Raw genomic sequence first — 21,708 nt, 5'->3', positions numbered from 1 at the left:
AACCATCACCACCATCTATTTCTAAAAGTTTTTTCTAACCCCAAACGGAAACTCAGGGCCCCGTTAAGCAACAACTCCCCATTCCTCCTCCCTCTGAAGCCCCTGGTAACCCTAATAAGCTTTTGTCTCAACGCATTTGCCTATTCTAGATTTCAAATAAGCGGGCTCATATAATACTATATTACTGTTTTTAAAAAACAATTAGCTAGAACAGAATCAAAAGGTATTTGGCTATTTATCAGAACTGACTTACCGTCTCCCTGTAGGCTAGAATTCTTTTAGAATTCTCTCGAAGGAATCTCTCTGCTCACTGATGGGAAGAGGGGGTTTGTCATTTAAGTTTGGAGCACATATTTTCATCATTTAATCATTTTGCTGGTGGGAATTAATTGAAAGTTATCCAGCTGGATGTGTCACCTACAAGAACGTTACTGAGTAACAAAAGACTTATTCAAATATTTAATTGGAAAGAAACACATCTGGAATAAGTTTTATTGGGATTCATATAAAAGGAAAGTGAATCCATTAGAAGCAGTGTCATCAACAGTTGATTTTTGCTGGAACCAGAAATATTAACGAACCTAGGAATCATAACCGTCTTCCCTTGCATATGGCCAGTTGAGTTTTTCATTTTCAATCGCAATTTATTACTTCAGGTAGAACTTTGTTTTCAGCTAATATTTACAGACAGATCATCCATATTACCTAATTTAATTCTTTTTCCCCTCGTCCCTGAAAAATAAACAAAAAGAAGTAGTAGGGGAAATTTTCCTGCCTTCAAAACGCAGCCTCCTGCTAAGATCCAGGAGTTAGCAGAAAGGATGTATTTGTGCTACAAGTTACTAAATGAGTTAAGAGACACCTAGGTTCATCCTTAGATGTCCACGTAGATCCCATTGATCAAATAATCTAGTCGTGAGTAACGTTTCCTGTGGAGGGATTCTGAGAGCATTCTACCCAAGAGGACAAGGCCTATCATCAGGAACAGGACACCAAAGAGCAGGGTCCCAATGAGGAGCCACTTTTCAAAGGGAAAGCCATATTGACTTCGTGGAACGTTGCTCTGTGAGGAGCTGCCTGGATTGGCCTTCCCATTTTCCTCAGTAGCAGTTTTATCTGTAGTAAAGGAATCCACGTTTGATTGAGGAAGTGTAGCAAAGTTCTGTGCATCGCCTATGTTCAAAGTTAGGTTAGAGATTTCTCTAGAAGGCACCACTTCTGAGGTGACTTTCAAGTCTTTAGGTGCCTGAAAGGTGGTAGTTGGAACTGCTGTGGTAGTCATGCTAGCTTGGTGAGCTTGAGTAAAGTTTGTAGAAACAAGGGTTGTAGGCTTAGAAGTAATGGTTGTAACAGGCAGAGGTGTGGTGGCCACCTGTGGTTGAGAAGTTAGAGCAGGTATCACGGAAGGGATGGTGGGCTGGAGAACTGCGGGCTTTGGAGTAACGGTACGTGGAGAAACAGCAGCCGCTGTAATTGGGAATGGAGTCACATTTTCAAGCAGCAGATGAACTATTTTTTGTTTTGCGGAAAACTCTGAACTCTGCGACTGGCCTTTTTCTTTGTAAACAGGAAACTGTGTACTCGTTTGATCAATCTTGAATAGTTTCTCCAAGTGATCTGAGGACCCAAACTTCTGAGAAAGTGCATCTTTCCAGAAGGTACCAGTGGGCTTTGAATGACCTGTCAGATGAGAGGGTATGGGAGTGACTGCTTGTGAAGGCTGGCCATGTGAGAGAGAATCTTGGGCTAGCTCTTGATGTGGCAAGTCAGTTCTGGTCAAAGGGGCAAAATCTGAAAACATAAAGAAAATAAAAAGAAGACTTAAATATTTCCATGCTAAACCAGTTGCCATTGAGTCAGTTCTGACTCACGTTGACCTCATGTGTGTCAGAGTAGAACTGTGTTCCACAGGGTTCTTAATAGCTAATTTTTTGGAAGTAGATTGCCAGGCCTTTCTCCCAAGGCACCTCTGGGTGAACTTGAAACACCAACCTTTCCGTTATCAGCCGAGCATGTTAATTGTTTGCACCATACATGGACTCCGTTTCCATGCTAAGGTAGATTAAAAACTACAAACACATTGGCTTGTTCAGTAAGTCTCCAAACTGTTGATGCTTGGTATTTCACTGAAACTTTTGCAAAATGGAAAAACACAAATTGTTCAATCAAAACCTGATAACACTACTTCTCCCTCAGATAATAATGTGATTTATTTCTAGGATGATGGGATAGAAGAGAATAGAAATGTGTAGAGGAGGATCAGGCAAGTTGAGGAAGGGTGGGAATGCTCGAGGAGGTAGGCAAAGAGGGACTCAGCATGGACAGGAAGAGGTTTAGGGGGATGAGGACAGTTACATAGTCAAGGCCAGGGAAGAAAGCTGAGCAGGGGTGATGTGGCGGGAAGAAGACCAGCCTGAGATTGCAACAGCAAGAACTGGACTGGCAGGAAGAGGCTTGTGTGAGGCCCGATTCCGCAGGATATAACAACTGGAATCATAGAGCCAATGTCTCAGGTTACAAGGACAGTAGAAACAATCTTTAAAATCATGATGTGCTAGACATTTTGGCCAAATTGCTAAGATAAAGAGCAGAAAATCAGATACTCATGATTCCTGCTGAGGAGGAACCAGCTTCAGACCCTTCTCGTGCTGGAGTATTTAGAATTTTGCTCTTAAGACGCATGCACCATTTATTACAGCTCAACTAGAAAAAACTTGTTAATCGGGTGCCAGGAATGATCATGTGAATTGCTCCATATTATTTGGCTACTTGGCTAACAATTTCACTTATACAAGAACTGCAGAAAACACAAGGAAAGAAGCAGAGGGATTTCCTAGCATTACTGGCTCACTCTTTCTGGCCTTTTTCCCCTTCTCCTCTTCCTTGACTTCCCACTTTGCTGGTTTCTAACCTAGACCTTACTCTTCTCTCTCCTAAACAAAGAGACCCAGAAGCAAGTTCAGATTTGTAACACTGTTTGCCTACTCTCTCAGCACCATACCTTTAAGAGATCCTTTAGAACTATCACTTATTAATCCATCCAGGACCAGGGTCAGCAAACTATGGCCCTCGGGCCAAATCTAGTGACTTGCCACAGTTTTGTATGGCTCGTCACCTAAGAATGACTTCTACATTTTTAAATAGTTGGAAAAAAAAAAGACAAATATTTTGTGAAATGTGAAAGTTACATGAAATTTAAATTTCAGTGTTCATAAATAAAGTTTTATTGGGGCACATTCATGTTCACTTACTTACGTATTGTCTATGGCTGCTTTTATGCAGGATATACTACATGGCTCACAAAGCCTAAAATACTGGACTGAAAAGCCTAAAATACTTATTAGTTGGCCCTTTACAGAAAAAGTCTGCCGACCCCTGCTCTAGATACAGTACTCTACTCTAAAATAGAATTTGGATTCCTGAAGTTCCTCTTTCCTCTAATATTGCTGAAGAGTTTTTGCTACAGGGTGATATCACATTCATAGACATTGTGTAACCATGTGATAACAGTATCTGCATTTTTAGGTAAAGGAGCCCTAGTGGCGCAATGATTAAGTGCTCAGCTGCTAACCAAAACGTTGGCAGTTTTAACCCACACAATGTATTACAGCCTAGAAAACCCTATGCAGCAGTTCTGTTCTGTTACGCGGTCACCATGAGTCAAAAACCAACCCCATGGCACACAACAAGAACTACCACCTGTTTTTAGAAAGAATCAGATATTTGAAAAAAGAGCAGCTATCAACATAATTCATTTTAAAGTTAAAAAAAAAAGACTAATATGTAAATGTTCTGTGATGTGTGTGAAATCAGAACTTAAATAAGGCCATTGGCAAAAGTGGCCAAAAACAGCTGTTTTCCTTCTCCAGAATACAGGCTCATAAATAAAGCAAAGCTAGGGCTACTCCCATTTCTTTCTTTTTTATTGTGCTTTAAGTGAAAGTTTACAGATCAAGTTAGTTTCTCACAGAATAATTTATACAAACATTGTTATGTGACCCTAGTTGCTCTCCCTATAATGTGACAGCACACTCCTCCTTTCCACTCTGTATTTCCCATGTCCATTCAAACAGCTCCCGTCCTTCTCTGCCTTCTCCTCTTGCCTCCGGACAGAAGCTGTCCATTTAGTCTCATGTATATACTTGGGGCAGTTCTACTCTGTCCTATAGGGTTGCTATGAGTAGGAATCGACTTGACGGCAATGGATTTGGTTGGTTTTTTAATCTACTTGAGCTAAGAAGCACACTCTTCATGAGTATCATTTTATGTCTTATAGTCCAGTCTAATCTTTGTTTGAAGAGTTGGCTTTGGGAGTGGTTTTAGTTTCGCAGTCCCATTTCTTGATAAGATTCATCTTGGCAAAGATCCCAGAACCATGCAGGGATCCTCAACACCTGCTCCATTTACTTCACTCATTGATGTTTGCCATTGAGGCGTGGTGCTTTCAATGGGAAACAGCCCTCTGCTCTCAACCCCTCTTTGAGCTTCATTTTCAAGTGACTTCACTGGGTAAAAAAATTAGGGACAGACTATTACTTGAAACCAGCTGAGCAAACAGGCTCCCAATTTATCCTATTTCTGAATTCCCCTATTCTTTCAGCCCATAGTAGAAACGACATACCACAAAGCTGCCAAAAAAGAAAAAAAAAAGATAACAAGTTGCAATGGTTTTGACGAATGAACAGAGTCCACTGTCATCTTTCAAACTTGTAGTCTGTAAGTATTAGTCAATCAGTTATAGGAAATAGGGTTCATCTGGGAACAAATCATCAAACAGATATCTATATTTAATTTCACTCAACACAGGAGGTAGATATTCGTTTTAATGGAGTGATCTCAATCTATCAACACGGGCAGATCAATAAATAAACACCCTGAATTACAAATACAACTGTAAACATCCCGTAGATATAAACAGTCCGCTGCACACTGTGTCTGGCGTTGGTCCCACTTTGACGGTAGATGGCAAGCAACCTGTTCTGGCCTAATGCGCCCCCTGGTGGCTACTACATGAACAGTCGTATTCTTTTTCCACTTCATTCTCTTCACACTTGTATTTAAAAGGTTTATGCACCTGCCAAGTCCCCTTTTCTCCCATTTCCATTGGAGAGAATCTTTGACACATACTTTCTCTTTTAGATATACATTATAAAGCAATAACATTATAGAAGTATTGTGAAAAACAGAAAACAAATTCAACTATATCTCTAGCATCGTATCCTAGCAACTGTTATTATTTCTGTATACCTTGAAGTTAAAAAATGTGTTTTCATATAATTGCAAAACGACTGGGTATTTTTCACTTGAAATTTAGGTAAAAATTTCTTTTATTTATATACCCAAAACTTATTTTTAATATCTGCATTGTATTTCCTCAGGCGAATCCACCACAATTTACCCAACCATTCCCTGACAACTGGTAACTTACGCCACTTCTAGTTCTTCACTTTTTAAGCTAATGATACAATAAATAGCTTCCACATCCCAAAAAAGGGGCATGTCACTCTCTCAAGCACCAATGTCTTTCACCAACCAGTAAGCTCATGGAGAGTCAGCATTCAGAGCTTTAATTGGGGCCTCATTATGTTGGTATGATTGATCGAATCATTGCTCATGTGGTTGAACTCAACCTCCAGCCCCCTAACTCCCAACTTATGGTGAGTTTTTCTGGTATGGCCAGCCCCCACCTAAGAATCACCTCTAGTGCTGTTATAACAGAAATATCACCCTTTGGCCCCCATTCCGCCCTTTGGTCTCCAAAAATTCATGTCTTACCACATGCAAAACACATTCACCCCAACACATCATCCCAAAAGTCTTAAATCAACTCCAAGTCCAAAATCTCATCTTCTGAATCATCTAAATCAAATATGAGTGAGACTTTAGGTATATTCTACCCTGGGGCAAAATTTCTCTTCATCTGAGAATCTGTGAAATCTAGACTACAAGTTATGGGCTTTCAAAGTACAATGGTAGAACAGGCATTGGAGGGAAAGAAGTGATAACAGGCATCAAACAAGTCCAAAACTCGGCAGGACAAATTACATTATCTCTCAAGACTTGAAAATAATCCTCCGTTCTCTGAGACCATCTGGGTAATGGCCCTGCCCTCCAGACACTGGGTGTTGGAATCTGGGTGGAAGCCGGTAGACCCTGGGCTTCAGCTTCACTCCCCAAGCCCACTGGGGCAGCAACTCTGCTCTCTCAGCTTTGAGTGTCCTCATTCTCCTAGTCCAACTGAGTGGCGACCCCACTACCTCTGCCCTGGCAGGCCCTATTCTTTTGTCCCTTGGGCATGGCAGCCCTGCCTCCTCAGCTTTGGGCAATGGTCCCATCCCCCTGGCACACCTCAACACAGCCCCACACTCCTGAACAGAGCTGGGGAAGATCTGACTCTTTGAAACCTAGGAAGCTACGGCCCCACCCTTTGATATCCAGGAGACCCTGGCCTCAATCTTTGAAACCAGGAAGGCCCTGCTTCCCGAGCTCCTTCCAACGGTTCTGCTGATCTCCAGGCTGCTCCAGGAATGATCCTTTTCTTTTCTTCGAGGACAACAGAGGTAGCTCCATTGGCCTTGTTTCCTGCCTGTAGAATTCTAAGACACAGACAACATTCTTTCTTTTTGTTCTTTCTCTGTCCCCTTTAGTCTAAGCTGATGAGTTTTCTGCTATGGTAGTTGGGTAGATCCATCAGTCACAGGCTTAATCTCTTTAACACAAGATTGTATAGCCACGTCCTTGGTGGAGATTATAGGACACATGTCCCTAGCTTGTACAACAGAATTTTCCAAATCTTTAAGTTCTGTTTTCATTTTGCACAGTTCATTTTTAAGTCCATCTCCTTCCTCTTGCATTTTACTAAAAGCAGCAAGGAGAAACCAGGAAGCCCTTTTAAGATCTTGCTTAGAAATCTCACCAGTCAGATTCAAGTTCATCACTTACAAGTTCTACCTTTCACCAAACATTTGAACATAACTCAGACAAGCTCTTCTTTGCTGCTGCATAAAACATCACCCTTCCTCCCATGTCCAATCAGATGTTCACCATTTTCTTTTAAAGCCTCACCAGAAGCACATTTAACATCCACATTTCTAGTAACATTCTGTTCCTGGCACCATATGTGTTCTCTAAGACGACAGAGATTTTCTCTATAGCTCTCCTTACTGTCTTCTGAGCCCTCACCAGAATTGCCTTTGATGTTCATAATTCTACCAACTGTCTCCTCAAGGCAATCTGGGCTTTTACTAATAGGTACTTTAAAACTCTTCCAGCCTTCCCCAATTACCCAATTCCACAATGGCTTCAACATTTTAGGTATCTGTTAGAGCAGCACCCCACTCCTCCAATACCAAATTCTTAGTTACTTAGTGCTGCTGTCACAGAAATACTACAAACAGATGGCTTTAACAAAGAAAAAATTATTTTTTCACAGTTTAGGAGGCTAGAAGTCCGAATTCAGGGCTGGTCCTAGGGGAAGCCTTTCTCTCTATGTCAGCTCTGGGGAAAGGTCCTTGTCTCTTAAGTTTCTGTGTCATGGTTCCTTGGAGATCTCTATGTGGCTTGAAGATACACCCTACACTAATCCTGTCTCATTAACATAAAACAAGCCATTCTCAAACGAGATTGTAACCACTGGTACCAAAGTGCCGACCTTTCAGTTAACAGCAGAGCACTTAACCACCATGCCCCCAGGGCTCCTATCACAGGCACACAGTAGATGCTGGATAATATTTGTTATCTGTTGAATATAAATAAACTAGTAAAATAACATTAACGATTAAGAGTAAAATGACAAAGCCTTTCTAAGACGTAAAAGGAAAGCATTTCATCCTGTTCTATGAGAAATTAACAAGCCAAAATCTCAGCAAGACATATCCAAATAATTACACTAATTCTTTTATCTATAATATGTAAGCTCCATGAGCCTGGAGACTGTATTTTCAGTGCCTGGCACTGAATCTGGTGCATCGTAGAAGGTTAGTAAGTATCTGTTGAATGAATGTCCCTCCAAGTCTAGATAATAAAATCCATTGAGTTTCATAGCAAATATGATTGTAAACTAATAATAACTTCATACCAAATATAAAACAAAAAAACCAAACCCAGTGCCGTCAAGTCGATTCCGACTCACAGTGACCCTATAGGACAGAGTAGAGCTGCCCCATAGAGTTTCCAAGGAGCACCTGGCTGATTTGAACTGCTGACCCTTTGGTTGGCAGCTGTAGCACTTAACTACTACGCCAACAGGGTTTCCATAGCAAATATACTGAGGTTTTAATATTCACACGGGTCTTACCCCTTTCAATACAGTCATCCTGGAGACCTATAACTTATTCCAGTATTGCCAAAATTGTTCTAAAGAGTTGTTTCAAAAATGTTTTCATAAAAGGTCTGTGTGCCTCTTTATCTTATCAAAACACACACAAAAAACCCAAGACACAAAAAAACGCTATCACTTAGAAAAAAATTTGCTTTAATAAATTGAATTTTAAATCATGATATTTTCTGGCATGCCTCTCTATTTGTGGCCCCTCTGGGCAGTATTATCTGGACTCATACAAGTATAAGTCTTTCACATAAACCACATTCTTAAATAATTCCAATCACAAAAAAAAAGAGTAACATTTTTATTACCTCTAATTATCCAGTAACTCTTAAGTCCCTTTGCAGGTTTCAGTGGACAGGCTTCCTCACTGGGACAGAAAAATAGGTAGCAGTTGGGTTGCCTAGTTGTCTTTCGAGTGTCGAAGATCATCAGGTTACATGCTTTGTCCCCTGCAAAGAGAGGTTTCATGTGCATTATTTTGACGTAGTATTCTCTAAAGAGTAGGGCAAGCAGAAAGAGCTTCATTTACTCTGGTGTCCAACACAAACACCTTTGTTCACTTGCTTGCTGACTGCTGAATCATTTCCTTTTCCTTTATTTAATCACTTAAAGCAATTGTTAAAGACATTGAGTTTTAAAATCTGAATGACGGTAATGTTCGGCAAAACCAATTTTTAATCGTACATTTAATTCTTTTTTTAATTTTTATTGTGCTTTAAGTAAGAGTTTACAAATAGTACATTTAATTCTTTAGAAATAAGCCTTTGATTTGCCAAAACAGCCATCAAAATAAATATAGAAACAATGACTTTGCAAGCTTGATATGACTTATGAGTTAGGACTTAAGAAGTGAATTCAACCCATTTATCTCTTGCATCCAAGAGGCTTCTCAGACACTGATAAACCCGGCTTTCTTGGGTGGGGTGCGTAAATTAATCATCATGAATATCACGTGTCATTCCATAAAGGATCTTACTGTATGGAATATAAAGTTTATCTTGTAGTTTTTATCAGAACTATTTTTTTGATTCTTCCTTCCCATTTTCCTCCTCTTCTTTCCCAGTTTTGCTTTTTTATTTTCCTTCCTTACTTTTCACTCTTAGCTATCATTGCAGACTTCTTTTTCAATTCTAGCCAGTAGAAATTATTCTCTCTACTTTTTTTACTCATCATGGCTTAGAGTTGGCTTTGGCCTCAATCTGGCACAAAGGTCTCACATCTTAAGCTGTGACCCTTGAACTAAAATAGGGATCAGTATATCCGTGGTGGGTTGAAGGCTATGGGGACATATAGGCTGCTTATTAAAATCGCATGCTCTGCCAGCCTTTACAACCACTTCTAGTTAGGCAACCGTCAAGGATCAGTCCTGGCTCCTCCACTCTGCCTTCTCATGGGGAATAAGACTTCATAGCATCTCTGAAGGGGTTTTATTTCATCATTTCTCTACTACCTAGGTAACAAGAGAGGTACTCTAACTTTTTTTCAACAGTGTGGTAATTCTGCAATACTATTATTTTTTGGCACTTTGGTAAAGAGAAGGGTTCATAAACTCCCCATGCCGTATGCAAAATTTTGTGTCCCTTGTGTTTATGTGCATTTCTCTGGAGTCCAGGGCTATGATCAAATGATCAAAAGTGCTTTGTGAACCCTAACCAGTTAAAACCATTGCTCAAAAAAAAGCCTGAGATCCATTAACAGAGACCTGTAGGTACCTTCGCTTACAATAAAATAGTAACGGTACTTTTGCTTATAGAATAAAGAAGCAAAGCCTCATTTTTTTTTTTTTAAATAAAAACCCATGACGGAACTGAGGAAAATGCAGGATTTCCTATGATGCCAGGAAATACTCAAACTTATAGCATTCAGTCCTGTTTGCAGGTGATGTTTATTTCATATGCTGATGTCAACATTTAAAGGAAAGCTAAAATTTTAAATAAAATCTTTGTAATTTCCATAAATTACTTGCATAAACAGTATCCAAAAACACACTGCTCAATTTGAGGGGACCATTACATAAAGAAAAAGAAATAAGATCTAAGAGTAAACATCTGACTTAGTTGGCTAATAGGTCAAGTAAGAGTCACTAGTCCAGTGTTTAATTCTTCTATGTTCCTTGACAGCAAGGCCTTGTTCATCTTATTCATTGCTGTATCTGACCCAGCCCCTAGCATGGTGTTAAGTGCTCAATAAATTTAGCTTTTTCGTTTTGAGAATTAGGACAGGATCACAAACAAAATTAAAAACTGATCATTGTTTCACTTAGACATATAATTCCTTTTTTAGTTCACAGATTTGGAGACTAAAAAATGCAAAACAAAACCAGTTGCCTTCAAGTTGACTCTGACACATGGTGACCCCATGTGTGTCAGGGCAGAACTGTACTCCACAGGGTTTTTAATGGCTGTGATCTTTTGGAAGTAGATTGATAGACCTTTCTTCCAAGGCACCTCTGGGTGGATTCTAATCGCCAACCTTTAGTTGCCGAGCACTTAACAGTTTGTGCCACACAGAGCCTCTGAAACATGCAAAGACATTGTTCAAACTTCTGAGCCTTGATTTCCTGCTGTGTCAGGCGAATGGGCCAGACTCCGTGACTTCCCATGCCCCTTTGAGTCCTCATGGCTGCAACTGTCTAGTGGTCAGTGACTTCAGAATCCAGCCTGTGCCACCAGCTCTAGGGAGGGACATGAAGTAGAGGTTTTGTGCTTCTACTTAAAAATCAAATGCTGATTTTCCTATGAGTTTGGAATTTTATTTCACATCTCAACTGATTTCCCTGTTAATAAATGTTCTTTGAAATATCACAGTGTATTTCAATACTCCATGATGACTGCATCTACCCATTTAAAAAGGATTTTTATTTTCAATATCCTAAATGCCTCCGAGAACATAACACCAGTGGTTCTCAATCTTTCTTCTACCCAGTCACCTGAGGGATATACATAGACACACACACTCATCAGTAACTTTCAGCTTAGGGGTGGTAGGGCACACCTGGGGATAAGCTGTTACTGCCATTTTGGTTAGCTGCCAATGAGTAGGTCTCCAACTCATGGCAACCCCACCTATAACGGTATGAAATGTTATCCGATCACGCACCATCTCTCTGATCACTTGTGGATCGCACGGTTGTGATCCAGAGGGTTTTCACTGGCTGATTTCAGAAGCAGATTGTCAGGCCTTTCTTCCCAGTCTGCCTTCATCTGGAAGCTCCACTGACACCTGGTCAGCATCATAGCAACATGCTAGCCTCCACTGATAGGTGGTGGCTGCTCATGAGGTGCATTAGCCAGAAATCGAACCCAGGTCTTCTATATGGAAGGCCAGAACTCTACCGTTGAGTTCCACTGGCCCTACTGTGGCAGGTATCGCCAGTGATTTTGCCACCCACCTTATTGAGAATAACTGGTATAAACCATTCAGCTACGTCAACCAGCTATTTGTCACGAAACAAGTGGAATGAGCAGATGCCAAAAGACTATTATTTACCTGATATGTTTTTTGTGGAACAGCAAAAATTAACGCAGTCTTCTTGAGTTAATGTGTGTATGGGCTCATTGCCTCTGATTCCCTTAGAAAGAGATGACTGGATGTCAATGACAACATCTTCTAGACTCTTCGTGGGGCAATTCTGACTGGTGGACAGCCTCAGTGTCAGAAAGCAAATGATTAGAAAAGTATAAGTCGAGCTTCGTTCTTCCCTGAAAAACATTTTTAATTTCAATTTAGTCTTGATCTTCAAAGGTCAAGTACGATCATCCCTCTGGTCTTAGTTTGTTTCAAGGAGATTGCACAGGTGATGGGACTTCTTTCTAGAACAAAAATCAAAAATAGAAAATCATCAGTGAATTGTATTTCTTATAACAAATCTGGGGAAGAAACATTTCATTTCCTTCGAGTCAATGAGAACTACCCACTTACAATTTGTAAAAGGACAGAAACAAACAAGTGTTTTTTATTTGTTTCACTTTCAATAAATTTGAGACAACTTTCCATTTAAAAACTGGCAAAGAATTAACAAACACAAACATGTATAATATCTCATTAATGCTTAAAAGCTGACAAGTGTCTATGAAGGAACAGGCCTGCCTCTGAGTTCTAGAATCCTTCCTCTTCTTGCCTCTCCTAGCCAGATAAAGGAGAGAGGACACACAGTCTCGAATCACTGATGAAGCAGGGATATTAGGTCTGGGCATATTTCTTTTCTCAGCTACAACAGATAGCATTGTGCTAAGTGATGTACATGTATGACCCTATTAAATCCTTACACCAGCTCTGCATAAAAGCTACTATTTTCCTCATTTTCTAGATGACAAAGCTGAGACTATCTTTCTCATTGCTCCTTAAGTATCAAGCCAGAGACAGGAAGCTATGATAATCTAACTTTTGGAATCAGTCAGCAGTGGGAATAGTCTAGCTCAGTTGAGGGAAAGCTTAGGGGCAGTTGTTCTTTTTGACATCTCTAAAACACAAAAATCACACTATACATATTACATTGACTCAGTTGGTAAGCTGGTTCTTCTAGGAAAAACAAGCGTTAAACCGACAAAGCAATTCCAGAAACTATCCTCACCCACCCACCTCCACATTTCCAGGATACAAGTTGTTCACTGAATGATACCTAGCACAGAATCATCATGTCTCTACTTTTTTTTTTGTCATGAACCCCTTTAGTAGTCTGTTGAAGCTTAGGATCTTTTCTGAGAGAAATGTTTTAAAAGGCATAAAATGAAATACAGGTAGTCCCCGACTTACGAGAGGGTTCTCTTCAGACAACTCCATTTGTAACTTGGTTCTGATGTAAGTCAAACACCTACTTTTGTTTTTTAAGTTTCAAGTTTTCATTATTATTGCCTTTTATTGTCAGTATCTTCATAAATCTAATCTTTATTTGTCTTGAGGGGTTGGCATGAGAATGATAACATCAGCAAATTATGCACTGCAACACTGTATGTAGTACATACTACTACTAAGATGTAAAAAAAAAAAGACAATCCTGTAAGTGTGGTTCATCGTAACTCGAGTATGTCATAAGTCAGGGGCTACCTATATGTAGGACTACAAAGGATGCCAGATATATTGATATGTAATTATCAAAACAGTTTAAAACACAAATGTGTCTACTAAAATCGGATGAAAGAAATCTAAGATCCAAATAAATGTTCATGGCTAAGACGACTCCATATTGTTAAGATCTCAGTTCTTTCCAATTTGATCTGTAGATTCAATGTAATCCCAAACAGGACTCAGAAAGTTATTTTGTGGACATCAATGAATGGTCCTACAGTTCATATGGAAAGGCAAAAGACTCAGAATAGCCAACACTGACACTACCTGACTTCAAGACTTACTGGAAAGCTACAGTAATTGAAACAATGTGGTATTGCTGAAAGAATAGACAAATAGATCAATGGAACAGAATAGAAAGCCCAGAAATAGGCCCACGCAAATACAGTCAACTGATCTTTGACAAAGAAGCAAAGGCAATTCAGTGGAGAAAGGATGATCTTTTCAATGGTGCTGGAACACCTAGACATCCACGTGCACAAAAATAAATCCAGACACAACATTACATCTTTCACAAAAACTAACTCAAAATGGATCATAAACCAAAATGTAAAAACTATAAAACTTCTGGAAGATAACAAAGGAGAAAATCTAGGTAAACTTCAGTTTGGCAGTGAGTTTCTAAATACCAAATCACAATCCATGAAAGAAAAAATTGGTAAGTTAGATCTCATTAAAATTAAAAACTTCTACTCTGTGAAAGGGACTGTTAAGAGAAAGAAAAGACAAGCCAGATACTGGGAGAAAAGTATTTGTGAAGCATGTATCTGATAAAGGATTCGTATCCAAAATATACGAAGGACACTTAAAACTCAACAGTAAGAAAACAAACAACCCAATTAAAACATTGACAAAAGATGTTAACAGACATCTCACCAAAGGAGATACACAGGTTGTAAATACGCATATGAAACGGTGCTCAACATCATATATCATTAAACTAAACCAAACCAAACCTACTGCCATTGAATCAATTTTGACTCATAGCAAACATATAGGACAGAGTAGAACCACCCCAAAGGGTTTACAAGAAGTGGCTGGTAGATTCGGATTTGGTTAGCAGCTATGCTCTTAACCACTGTGCCACCAGAGATCCCATAAATCGTTAAACCAAAAAACCAAACCCGTTGCCGTCAAGTTAATTCCGACGCATAGCAACCCTATAGGACAGAGCAGAACTGCCCCATAGAGTTTCCAAAGAGCACCTGGTAGATTCGAACTGCCAACCTTTTGGTTAGCAGCTGTAGCTCTTAACCACTGTGCCACCAGGGTTTCCCATATATCATGAGGGATTGCAAATTACAACAACAACAAGATGCCACTACACACCTATTACCAAAAAAAATCCAAATCCATTGTCCTCAAGTTGATTCTAACTCATAGTGACCATATAGGACAGAGTAGAACTGACCCACAGGGTTTCCAAGGCTGTAAATCTTTACGGAAGCAGATTGCCACATCCTTGTCCCAGGGAGCAGCTGGCGGATTCAAATCGCTAACCTTTCTGTTAGCAGCCAAGCACTTAGTCACTGTGCTTAAATACCTATTAAAAACAAACAAACAAAACTCAAAGGATGGAAAAAAATATATCAAGCAAACAACAATCAAAAAAGAGCAGGAGTACCAATATTAATTTCTAACAAAATAGACTTTAAAGTTAAATCCACCACAAAGGATAAAGAAGGACACTACATAATGATTAAAGGAACAATTTACCAGGAACATGTAACCATATTAAATATTTATGCACCCAATGACAGGGCTTCAAGATACATAAAATAAACTTTAACAGAACTGAAAAGTGAGATAGACACCTCACAGCTGCAAAGTATACTTTTTTTTCTAGTGCACATGGAACATTCTCTAGAATAGATCACATATTAGGTCGTAAAACAAACCTTTGCAGAATCCAAAACATCGAAATATTACAAAGCGTCTTCTCAGACCACAAGGCCATAAAAGTGGAAATCAATAACAGAAAAATCAGGGAAAAGAAATCAAATACTTGGAAACTGAACAATACCCTGCTCAAAAAAGACTGGGTTATAGAAGACATTAAGGAGGGAATAAAGAAATTCATAGAATGCAACGAGAATGAAAACACTTCCTATCAAAACCTCTGGGACACAGCAAAAGCAGTGCTCAGAGGTCAATTTATATCAATAAATGCACACACACATAAAGAAGAAAGAGCCAAAATCAGAGACTGTCCTACAACTTGAACAAATAGAAAGCGAGCAACAAAAGAATCCATCAGGCACCAGAAGAAAATAAATAATAAAAATTAGAGCTGAACTAAACAAATTAGGCAACAGAAAATTGAAAGAATTAACAAAGCCAAAAGCTGGTTCTTGGAAAAAATTAACAAAATTGATAAACCACTGGCCAGACTGACTAAAGAAATACAGGAAAGGAAACAAATAACCTGAATAAGAGACGAGATGGGCCACATCGCAACAGACTCAACTGAAATTAAAAGAATCATATCAGATTATTACAAAAAATTGTACTCTAACAAATTTGCAAACCTAGAAGAAATGGATGAATTCCTAGAAAAACACTACCTACCTAAACTAACACAATCAGAAGTAGAACAACTAAATAGACCCATAACAAAAAAAGACATTGAAAAGGTAATCAAAAAACTCCCCACACAAAAAAGCCCTGGCCTGGATGGCCTCACTGCAGAGTTCTACCAAACTTTCAGAGAAGAGTTAACACCACTACTACTAAAGGTATTTCAAAGCATAGAAAAGGATGGAATACTACCTAACTCATTCCATTAAGCCACCATAGCTCTGATACCAAAACCAGGTAAAGACACCACAAAAAAAGGAAATTACAGACCTATATCCCTCATGAACATAGATGCAAAAATCCTCAACAAAATTCTAGCCAATAGAATTCAACAACATATCAAAAAAAGTATCCACCACGGCCAAGTGGGATTTATACCAGGTATGCAAGGTTGGTTTAATATTAGAAAAACCATTAATGTAATCCACCATATAAATAAAACAAAAGATAAAAGCCACATGATATTATCAATTGATGCAGAAAAGGCATTTGACAAAGTCCAACACCCATTCATGATAAAAACTCTCAGCACAATAGGAATTGAAGGACAATTCCTCAGCATAATAAAGAGCATCTATACAAAGCCAACAGCCAACATCATTCTAAATGGAGAGAGCCTGAAAGCATTTCCCTTGGGAATAGGAACCAGACAAGGATGCCCTTTATCACCGCTCTTATTCAATATTGTGCTAGAGGTCCTAGCCAGAGCAATTAGGCTAGACAGAGAAATAAAGGGCATCCGGATTGGCAAGGAAGAAGTAAAATTATCTCTATTTGCAGATGACATGATCTTATACACAGAAAACCCTAAGGAATCCTCCAGAAAACTACTGAAACTAATAGAAGAGTTCGACAGAGTCTCAGCTTATAAGATAAACATACAAAAATCACTTTGATTCCTCTACATCAACAAAAAGAACATCGAAGAGGAAATCACCAAATACAATACCATTCACAGTAGCCCCCAAGAAGATAAAATACTTAGGAATAAATCTTACCAAAGATGTAAAAGACCTATACAAAGAAAACTACAAAGTACTAGTGCAAGAAACTAAAAGGGACCTACGTAAGTGGAAAAACACACCTTGCTCATGGATAGGAAGACTTAACATAGTAAAAATGTCTAGTCTACCAAAAGCCATCTATACATACAATGCACTTCCGATCCAAATTCCAATGACATTTTTTAATGTGATGGAGAAACAAATTACCAACTTCATAAGGAAGGGAAAGAAGCCCCGGATAAGTAAAGCATTACTGAAAAAGAAGAACAAAGTGGGAGGCCTCACTCTACCTGATTTTAGAACATATTATGCAGCCACAGTAGTCAAAACAGCCTGGTACTGGTACAACAACAGACACATAGACCAATGGAACAGAATTGAGAACCCAGATATAAATCCATCCACATATGAGCAGCTGATATTTGACAAAGGCCCAGTGTCAGTTAATTGGGGAAAAGATAGTCTTTTTAACAAATGGTGCTGGCATAACTGGATATCCATTTGCAAAAAAATGAAACAGGACCCATACCTCACACCAAGCACAAAAACTAGCTCCAAGTGGATCAAAGACCTAAACATAAAGACTAAAACGATAAAGATCATGGAAGAAAAAATAGGGACAACGTTAGGAGCCCTAATACAAGGCATAAACAGAATACAAAACATTACCAAAAATGCAGAAGAGAAACCAGATAACTGGGAGCTCCTAAAAATCAAACACCTATGCTCATCTAAAGACTTCACCAAAAAAGTAAAAAGACCACCTACAGATTGGGAAAAAATTTTCAGCTATGACATCTCCGACCAGCGCCTGATCTCTAAAATCTATGCGATCCTGTTAAAAAAAAAAAACTCAACCACAAAAAGACAAACAACCCAATCAAAAATTGGGCAAAGGATATGAACACGCACTTCACTAAAGAAGATATTCAGGCAGCTAACAGATACATGAGAAAATGCTCTCAATCATTAGCCAGTAGAGAAATGCAAATTAAAACTACGATGAGATTCCATCTCACTCCAACAAGGCTGGCATTAATCCAAAAAACACAAAATAATAAATGTTGGAAAGGCTGTGGAGAGATTGGAACTCTTATACACTGCTCGTGGGAATGTCAAATGGTACAACCACTTTGGAAATCTATCTGGCGTTTTCTTGAACAGTTAGAAATAGAACTACCATACAACCCAGAAATCCCACTCCTCGGACTATACCCTAGAGAAATAAGAGCCTGTACACGAACAGATATATGCACACCCATGTTTATTGCACCTCTGTTTACAATAGCAAAAAGCTAGAAGCAACCAAGGTGCCCTTCAATGGATGAATGGTTAAATAAATGACGGTATATTCACACAATGGAATACTACGCATCAATAAAGAACAGTGAGGAGTCTGTGAAACATTTCATATCATGAAGGAACCTGGAAGGCATTACGCTGAGTGAAATTAGTCAGATGCAAAAGGACAAATATTGTATAAGACCACTATTATAAGATCTTGAGAAATAGTATAAACTGAGAAGAACACATTCTTTTGTGGTTACGAGAGGGGGGAGGGAAGGAGGGTGGGAGAGGGTTATTTACTGATTAGATAGTAGATAAGAACTACTTTAGATGAAGGGAAGGACAATATTCAATACAGGGAAGGTCAGCTCAACTGGACTGGACCAAAAGCAAAATGGTTTCTGGGATAAACTGAATGCAAAGGTCAGCACAGCAAGGGTGGGGGTTTGGGGACTAGGGCTTAAGGGGACTTCTAAGTCAATTGGCAAAATAAATTCTATTAAGAAAACATTCTGCATCCCACTTTGAAGTGTGGCGTCTGGGGTCTTAAATGCTAACAAGCGGCCATCTAAGGTGCATCAATTGGTCTCAACCCACCTGGATCAAAAGAGAATGAAGAACACCAAGGTCACACGATAACTATGAGCCCAAGAGACAGAAAGGGCCACATGAACTAGAGACTTACATCATCCTGAGACCAGAAGAACTAGACGGTGCCTGGCCACAACCAATGACTGCCCTGACAGGGAGCACAACAGAGAACCCCTGAGGGAGCAGGAGAGCAGTGGGATGCAGACCCCAAATTCTCATAAAAAGACCAGACTTAATGGTCTAACTGAGACTAGAAGAATCCCGGCCATCATGGTCCCCAAACCTTCTGTTGGCCCAGGACAGGAACCATTCCCAAAGACAACTCAACAGACATGGAAGGGACTGGACAATGGGTTGGAGAGAGATGCTGACGAAGAGTGAGCTACTTGTATCAGATGGACACTTGAGACTGTGTTGGCATCTCCTGTCCGCAGGGGAAATAGGAGGGTAGAGAGGGTTAGAAACTGGCAAAACGGTCACGAAAGGAGAGACTGGAAGGAGGGAGTGGGCTGACTCATTAGGGGGAGAGTAAATGGGAGAATGTAGTAAGGTGTATATAAGTTTATATGTGAGAGACTGACTTGATTTGTAAACTTTCACTTAAAGCACAATAAAAATTGCTAAAAAAAAAAGATGAGAAGGCTAGGGAGGATGGGGTAGCTAGATTAATGGAAACAGAACAACTAAAATGAAAATAACGACAATGCTGATATATTGTGAAGAATGTAACTAATGTCACTGAATAATATGTACTGAAATTGTTAAATGAGAATCTAATTTCCGGTGTAAACTTTCACCAAAAACAAAACAAAAAACACAAACCCGTTGCCATCAAGTCAATTCCAACACATAGTGGCCCTACAGGACAGAGCAGAACTGCCCCATAGGGTTTGCCAAGGAATAGCAGCTGGATTCGAACTGCCGACCTTTTGGTTAGCAGCCAAGTTCTTTACCACTGTGCTACCAGGGCTCCTATAAACGAAAAACCAAACCCACTGCCGTCGAGTCAATTCTGACTCATAGCAACTCTACAGGACACAGCAGAACTACCCCATAGGGTGTCCAAGGAGCACCTGGTGGATTCAAACCGCCAAGCTTTTGTTTAGCTGCTGTAGCTCTTAATATTTACAAGTAATGTGATATGAAATTATCTGTGATTTCTGTAGGTGCCCTGGTGGCCCAGTGGTTAAGTTCTACTGTCCTACAGAGTTGCTATGTGTTGGAATCAACTCAACGGCAATCGGTTTTGGGTTTGGTAATTTCTGTCGTTGTTGTTGCTGTTGTTAGTTGCATCGCTATGCCCTTTGAAGAGGACATCATCTGGCCTGACTTCCGAGGTATCTCTGGATGAATTCAAACCACCAACATTTTGTCTAGAGGTTAAGCTTAACAGTTTTATAGCACCCGGAGCCCCCTGTGATTTCTAGTAGTAGCAAACCACAAGTACTGCCAATACTACTGTGGCTTGTTGCCTACATTCTTGAAGGACATGCTACATTTCAGTTAGTGATTAGTTAAATAATAAAAATTTCCACCCAAGTTCACAGGCTTCCTAAATTCTATTCACGGACACCTTGCGTATCTGAAGTTAACAGAATCTGAGGACATGAATTATTTATTAGGCTCCCATGTTTTCTAAGTCTCTTTTCTAGTCCTAGGGAAACAAAAGAGAAAACTGGGCCAATACTTAACTTTGAAAGGATTCTGACATAGTCTCTTCTCAGGCTTTTGCAAAGAAACCTGAACTATGAGAGGGCATGTGGAGTCTATCAGGAGCTGTTTTCAGTAGGCAGCATCTTCATAGCTCCCGGACTGCTAGAAGTACTCAAAAGTTAACCTCACTAAAGATACTCTACGAACATTAGGTAAATAAGTTCTTCTAATCATTATTATTTGATATGTTTTTTTTTTTTTTATTTAGGCCTTAAACGTCCAAAGTCGAGTTGAATTCTGTCAATGATAAAGCGAAAAGGATACAGGTGGGAGGAAGAGGAAGTACCTGAGCTTTAATGCCTGTTTACTGGAGTCACTAAAACGTATTTATACATAACTGTCAAATATTGGAAATGGGTTTATTCCCAGCATAATCTAATCTATCAAGGTGGTTACAACTGTTCACACACAAATACACCCTACAGAGCATTAGACAATTACCCAGTGCCGTCGAGTCAATTCCGACTCATAGCGACCCTAGAGGAGAGAGTAGAACTGCCTCATAGAGTTTCCGAGGAGCGCCTGGTGGATTTGAACTGCAGACCCTCTGGTTAGCAGCCGTAGCACTTAACCATTACGCCACCAGGGTTTCCATTAGAGAATTAGCAGGCTCAAAAATGAATACATGAGACAAACCATATAAGATGGAAAATTTTCCTTTCCTCTCAGGAAATGCATATTGTTCACTGAACTATTCTTCTGCCTCTCTTTCCAATGACAACACGGAGCCATTGCCATTTATGACAGATGCTTCTGAGCCTGCCTGGAGAGTCCCTCTGGGATACTGCAGCGATGAAAAGGTCCTGGCCAGCCCCTTATCCGCCCCCAGCCTGGTCCTCCAGATGGAGGTGGAGGTATGGGTGGAGGAGCCTCGGCCCCAAGAAAGGCAGGGAGCCGCTTTCCAGCAGATGAGGACGCTGCCAGCGGCCGACCTGGAAGAGAGGGCGGGGTCGCCCTTACCTGACGGCGAGAGGACCTCTGTTGCCTTCCGAATGCGAGGACACCTCTGTAGCGCGTTAGGGCGAAGGACCAGAGAATCCACGCGACGGCCTCGGCGAGGGCTGAAGCAGACGCTCCGCAGTTCCTTCACCGGCCCAGTTGGTTTTGTGGTTAGCAAGTTCCTGTTTCCGTTGCAGCCTCCGA

The 21,708-nt window shown here is 39.9% G+C and overlaps 1 protein-coding gene across 2 annotated transcripts; it reads right to left on the bottom strand.

Moving 5' to 3' along the window:
* Nucleotides 1–476: 476 nt before the first annotated feature.
* Nucleotides 477–21,639, bottom strand: MANSC1 (MANSC domain containing 1). Of its 2 annotated transcripts, none has more exons than XM_010594988.3 (4): nucleotides 21,526–21,639; nucleotides 11,816–12,138; nucleotides 8,635–8,775; nucleotides 477–1,791 (listed from the first exon to the last, which is right to left on the bottom strand). In XM_010594988.3, the coding sequence occupies exons 2-4, from the start codon at nucleotides 12,036–12,038 to the stop codon at nucleotides 875–877; spliced, it is 1,281 nt and encodes a 426-aa protein (XP_010593290.1). In that variant the 5' UTR covers nucleotides 12,039–12,138; nucleotides 21,526–21,639; the 3' UTR covers nucleotides 477–874. The 2 variants fall into 2 exon arrangements, with proteins under 2 accessions (XP_010593290.1, XP_003405701.1); XM_003405653.4 differs by having other exon boundaries at nucleotides 11,816–12,134; nucleotides 21,526–21,636.
* Nucleotides 21,640–21,708: the final 69 nt, after the last annotated feature.

Source organism: Loxodonta africana, chromosome 4 (genome assembly GCF_030014295.1).
Source record: "Loxodonta africana isolate mLoxAfr1 chromosome 4, mLoxAfr1.hap2, whole genome shotgun sequence".
Classification (NCBI taxonomy): Eukaryota; Metazoa; Chordata; class Mammalia; order Proboscidea; family Elephantidae; genus Loxodonta; species Loxodonta africana.
Note: the sequence above shows the minus strand (reverse complement) of the source record. Positions and strands in the feature narration are given on the sequence as shown.

Bases quoted from the DNA above. Each gene is read 5' to 3' on its own strand.
- MANSC1 (XM_010594988.3), bottom strand. From the start codon at position 12,038: ATGTTTTTCAGGGAAGAACGAAGCTCGACTTATACTTTTCTAATCATT. The intron at 8,776-11,815 runs GTAAATAATAGT...CTCTCTTTGCAG, and splicing joins TTCCACAAAAAACATATCAG to GGGACAAAGCATGTAACCTG. The intron at 1,792-8,634 runs GTAATAAAAATG...TTATGTTTTCAG, and splicing joins GAGTTACTGGATAATTAGAG to ATTTTGCCCCTTTGACCAGA.